The sequence below is a fragment of the Echinops telfairi genome, unplaced genomic scaffold, assembly GCF_000313985.2.
Source record: "Echinops telfairi isolate 266 unplaced genomic scaffold, ASM31398v2 ScPeMD7_4225;HRSCAF=4972, whole genome shotgun sequence".
Classification (NCBI taxonomy): Eukaryota; Metazoa; Chordata; class Mammalia; order Afrosoricida; family Tenrecidae; genus Echinops; species Echinops telfairi.
Window position 1 is genome coordinate 23,406,346 of NW_022108124.1, and position 5,779 is coordinate 23,412,124.

The following is a 5,779-nucleotide window of genomic DNA, read 5'->3' on the forward strand; positions in this document are numbered from 1 at the left end:
AGATCAAAGAATGCATTGCATTGTGTAAATCTGCTGCACAAGACCTCTTTAAAGTGCTTAAAACAAGGATGTTACTTTGCGGACTAAGGTGTGTCTGACCCAAGCCATGGTACTTTCAATCTCCTCACATATTTGTACAAATTGGACATTGAAAAAGGAAGACCAAAGAATTGATGTGTTTGAATGATGGTGCTGAGGAAGAATGTTGAGAGTACCAAGCACTGCCAAAAGAAAAAACATATCTGTCTTGGAAGAAGCACTGCAAGAGTGCTCCTTAGAGGCAAGGATGTGAGGCTTCATCTCACATACTTCAGACATGTAGTCAGGAGGGACCAGTCCCTGGAGAAGGGCATTATGTTTGGCAAAGTAGAGGAGCAGTAAAAAGAGGAAGGCCTTCAACAAGATGGAATGGCACAGGGGCTGCGTCAGTGGGCTCAGACATAAGAACAATTTTCAGGATGGCACAAGCCCGGACAGTATTTGTACCATGCCCTGTTGTACATAAGGTCACCATGAGTCAGAACTGACTCGGCGGTACCTAACACCAGCTCTATAGCTCTCTGGTTTTGCTTGCCTAGAGAACTCGGACTAAGACACCCCATCTGATCTCTTCTAGAACTGGATTCCTCTCCCGAGGAGAATAGATACATGTATTTCCCACCAAAGATAGAATTCGCATAAAAGCTACTACAGCAACTCTTTTTCTTGGTTTCCCTTTTTAAATGATTAGAAGTAAACTGTACATGCTGATCTTCACCTTGATCTTCAAGTAACAATATTTCTTAGAATCTGCTCTTATCAATAAAACATCTCACTTTTCGTGGGTGAAAGGAGATGTCGGACAGTATAAGACATGACAAAATAATAATAATTTATGAGTTATCAAAGGTTCATGAGGGAAGGGATGGCGAGGAGGGAGGGGAAAAAATGAGGATCTGATACCATGGGCTCAAGTAGGGAGCAAATGTTTTGAGAATGATGATGGCAACAAATGTTCAAATGTGCTTGACACAATGGATGGATATATGGATTGTGAGAAGAGTTGTAGGAACCCCCAATAAAATGATTTTAAAAATAAAAATAAATAAGTAAAAGCAAAAGGAAAAAAATCTCAGTTTTCTTTCTTTCAGCGACATACTATTCCATTGTAAAAATAGTTCTCTACCTTTTAAGAGACAAATCTGGTATTTCCGATATTATTATATTATTAAAATCTCCATTATCTACTACAATTGCATTCAGATCATTTGTATGAGTAAGTCTATTAAATAAATACCTTAAAAGAGGAACCATTGTGTCAAGCGGTATATATAATTTTTAGAGATATTTTCCTCACAAATGTAGATCCTTGTAATCGGCTTCCATTCCCATTCTCATCAGCAGTTTATAATAGTGTTTTTTTCCATATCTTCTTGATTAATGAAGAAATACATATTTCCATGAACAAATATTTATAGTAATGTCTATTATAAACTTAGATATACCTAAATTTTTGGTAAGTGCATTAGACAAATGTCTGCTTTCTGGGAAGTCATATTCTAGAAATAGAGGCAAAAAAATAGACTGGACATACACCTTGTTTGTCAAGCTCAAGAAATATGAGAATCATATAGATTGTCATCTCCAAAAGTATGTCCTCTAAAATTCGAGTTCAGTAAGAAGCTCCATAAATAAGCTTGAAAAATACTACGTACTCTCTTGGAAATTCACAAGGGCTAGTTGTCTATTATAAGCTAACAAGAAAAAACCAATTTAACCTTGTCAACCATTGGATTCTTGAATTTATGATGGCACACACTTTAAGAAAATACCAACATATATTACATGTTCAATAGAAATCCAGATACAGCACAAAAGGCCCATGCATTTTTTAATGGCATCGTGTTGTGTGGACACTAGTGTGGACATCAGCCTACTTGCAGTGGGAATCTCAGAATGCAAGCCAGTATTAAGTGAAGTTGGATGGAAAGGAGGAAGATTAACATTCTTCCTGCTAACACAGAAGAGTTCAGACTTATTTAGAGAACCATCGAAAAAACATTGCAGTCATTATTCATATAATAAGAAGACTATGCAATGATTAAGAGAAATTAAATAGAGGTCACTTGAACAATATGAATCCCCAACTCTCTCTTTGGAAGGCTTTTTCACTTAGCTTCCTGAACACTACTCTCGTGTGAATTCTGCTTCACTCCCTGCTCTCCGTCTTCTTTCCTGGTTCTTTCTTAACTCTGAGACCACTACATGTTGTAGACCTCCAGGCTCTGGCCTGCATTTTCCCCCCTACATCGACAATAACATATCTAGTCTCATCAAACTTCAAAACTTTAAATGCTATTGATTTGCTGATGACCCATAAATTAAACTGCCTGCTCTGCAATTATTCACAAGTGTCTAAAGACATCTCTAATTTAACAGAACCAAAACTTAGCTCCTGATTTTCACCTTCACACAAACCACAATGAAATCTAAAATCTTCCCAATGAAAGCCTCGTTCTTCTAATTATTGAAAGTCAAAACTTACAATCAACCTTCTTCTCTCCCTTCCTCTCATACCTCACATCTAATCTAGAAAAAAACTCTCTTGACTCACCTTCAGAAGCTATCCAAAATCTTTACTCAATATATTTTCTGATACTTCTTTGTTCAAGCCATTATAGTATCAGAATTCTTGCCTCTTAATATCTGGCTTGACCATCTAGCTGAGAAGCAATCAAGCCCACATAGAAGAAGCACACCAGCCTGTGTGATCACGAGGTGTCCATGAGATCAGCTATCAGGCATCAAAGACAGAGAACAAAAAATCATATTGATGTGAATGAGGGGGAGAGTAGAGTGGAGAGCCAAAGCCCATCTGTAGAAAGTTGGACATCTCCTCACAGAAGGGGCCCAAGGAAGAGATGAGCCAGTCAGGGTGCAGTATAGCACCTATGAAACATACAACTTTCCTCTAGTTCTTTAATGCTTCTTCTGCCCCCCTACCCACTATCATGACCCCAATTCTACCTTACAAATCCAGCTAGACCAGAGCATGTACACGGGTACTGATAAGAGCTTACAACACAGGAAATCCAGGACAAATAAACCTTTCAGGACCAATAATGAGAGTGGTGATACCAGAAGGGTGGGGGGAAGGGTGGGGGAGAAAGGGTGAACCTATCAGGGATCAGGCTGCAAAGAGCAAAAAATCATATCATTGTGAATGGGGGTGGTGGTGCAGATTGGGGACCTAAGATCCATCTGTAGGCAACTGGGCATTCCCTTACAGAAGGGTTGCGCCAGGGAGATGAGCCAGTCAGGGTGCAGAGTAGCAACAATGAAACATACAATTTCCCTCTAGTTCCTAAATGCTTCCTCCCTGCCCCACCCCCAACTATCATGATCCCAATTCTACCTTACAAATCTGGCTAGAGCAGGGGATGTACATTGGTACAGATAGCAATTGGAAACAGGGAATCTAGGACAGATGATCCCTTCAGGACCAGTGGTGAGCGTGGCGATACTGGGAGGGTGGGGTAGAAAGGGGGAACCGATTACAAGGATCTACATATAACCTCCTCCATGGGGGATGGACAACAGAAAAGTGGGTGAAGGGAGACATGGAACAGTGTAAGATATGATAAAATAATAATAATTTATAAATTATCAAGGGTTCATAAGGGAGGGGATGGGGAGGGAGGGGGAAATGATCTGATGCCAAGGGCTCAAGTAGAAAGAAAATGTTTTGAGAATGATTAGGGAAACACATATACAAATGTGCTTGACACAGTGGATGTATATATGGATTGTGATAAGAGTTGTATGAGCCACCAATAAAATGGTTGTTTTTTTTTTAATCTTCTCTCATAAAGATTTACAGACTTTTTTTTAAAAAGAGAGATAAAGCGGGACTAGGTATGTTTGTCAGAGAACAGGTAACTCAAAAACCTCAAAAACCCTAAACGGGGTGGTTATGAACACAAACAGAGTTCATAGCAGTGTGAAGATCTGCCAGACCTGGTTAAGTCTAATCCTAGAGTGGTCCATTTGAAATGTAAGTCACAGTATATTACTTGGCTCAAAGCCCTCCAGGCCAAGAAGCAACTGATGTTGATGTTGCTGTTGTCGTTGACTTCAGCTCATGGCAGCACCTGCATCATCTTCACAGTCACTGTCAGGCTGGCGTCCATTGCTGTGTATTTTGAGTACCTTCCAAGATAAGAAGCTCATCTTCCAGCTCCACGTCAGACATATTTTGAAGTGATCCATACGGTTGTCATTGCCTGATTTTCAGAAGATTGTCATGTCTTTCTTCCTGTTCTCGCTTAGTCTGGATCCTGCAATGAAACCTTTCCACCACCAGTGGCTGTGTTAGGCTGGTTGACTAGAGAAACAAATATATGTTTAAGAAAGAGCTTTTGTCAAGAAGTAATTCTATATCAAGAAAATACCCCAACCAAGTCAAACTCAAGTCCGTAAGTTCAATACGAGTCCATAAATGCCTCTTCAGACCCACACAGTCACATAAAATGATGCCGAGTGCAGGAAGATCACAGGTCAGTGGATGAAGAGTTGTGGAAACATGACAAGGCTCCGGCACTGCTCAGGAAAGTGAAGGGGGAGAGGCAAGGGAGGTCCCCCGGGTCCTTCTTATGAAAAGGCAGACCTCTAAGGAAGCACCACCAGGCTGTGGCCTGATTGACAGGTGTGACTCTACCCCTAGCCAGGAGTGTCTAGTTGATGTAAAGTATCACAGTGTGCTTGCTAGCATTTGAACTAATGTTGGCATAGCTTCCACCAGCATATAAAAATTGCAAGCCACCCCACTATGACGAGTGACAGAAAAGTGGTGGACAAACTCCGCTGGGAATAAGAAACAAGCACTTGTTACTAAGAGCCCAGCTGACCGTTTCCTCACTGTCCTAGACTGTGACATGGCTTAGTCACTATGGTCTCTCTTACTCTTCTCTTGCTTGTTCCTTCTTCTTCAGGCTCGGAGGCTTCTCGATATGCCTGGACCAGTCAGGGCACTTGCTATTCATTCCACCATAATGCTCTTTCATAAGTCTCAGACCAAAAACTGCCTTCACATTTACCTGTTCTCTGACAAACATACCTAGTCCCGCTTTATCTTCTATAATTTAGTTTTCTATAAGCACTTAGGATATTACCAAATATACTTATAGGTTATACTTACATGTCTGTTGTACTTATATATTTACATATAATACTTATATAGTTAGGTTTCTGATTATAGGCAACTAAAGGCAGTGTAAGAGTGAGAATTTATGCCAACCCAGAGCAGCGCTCAGTGCTCTTGCCTCTTTGTCTTTCACTGGATCTGGACCCTGCGTCTGGTTCCGGTTCTGGTTCTTCAAACTCTTTTTCTGTTGCCTGCTGATCCCAGGATTTAGTTACATCTGCAACCCAGGGCCCTCCTGCTTCTTCCTCCTCCTTCCTGTTCATCAGCTTCTGCAGCCACACAAGTCAGGAGATGCCTCTTGCTTCTATCTAACCTATTGAGTCATCTTGAACTGAACTTACCTACTTCTCACACTGTGTGAGCCATTTCTTGATACAGTCCTTTCTGTAGGCATCCACGTACAACATCACTGACTTCGCTTCCCTAGAGAGACCAACTTGACACAGGCAAGGGTTCCACCACCACCCATTTTATTCAATGTTAATTCCACAACACATTCTATCAGGATTGGTTAAATGAATAAATGAAGGTTTATAATTCTAAGTCTTTTCTATTGTGTGTTTTTGCATGTCTCCACACCTAGTTTATCCCTAGAGA

The 5,779-nt window shown here is 40.7% G+C and overlaps 1 protein-coding gene across 1 annotated transcript in view; it reads right to left on the reverse strand.

Moving 5' to 3' along the window:
* The window catches only part of LOC101653368 (mediator of RNA polymerase II transcription subunit 11-like), a 5,662-nt gene extending 569 nt beyond the window's left edge, over positions 1 to 5,093 (reverse strand). Inside the window, exon 1 of the mRNA XM_045295011.1 lies at positions 4,942 to 5,093. Within this exon, the coding sequence (XP_045150946.1) occupies positions 4,942 to 5,093 (152 nt within the window). The remainder of the gene's footprint in view (positions 1 to 4,941) is intronic.
* Positions 5,094 to 5,779: the final 686 nt, after the last annotated feature.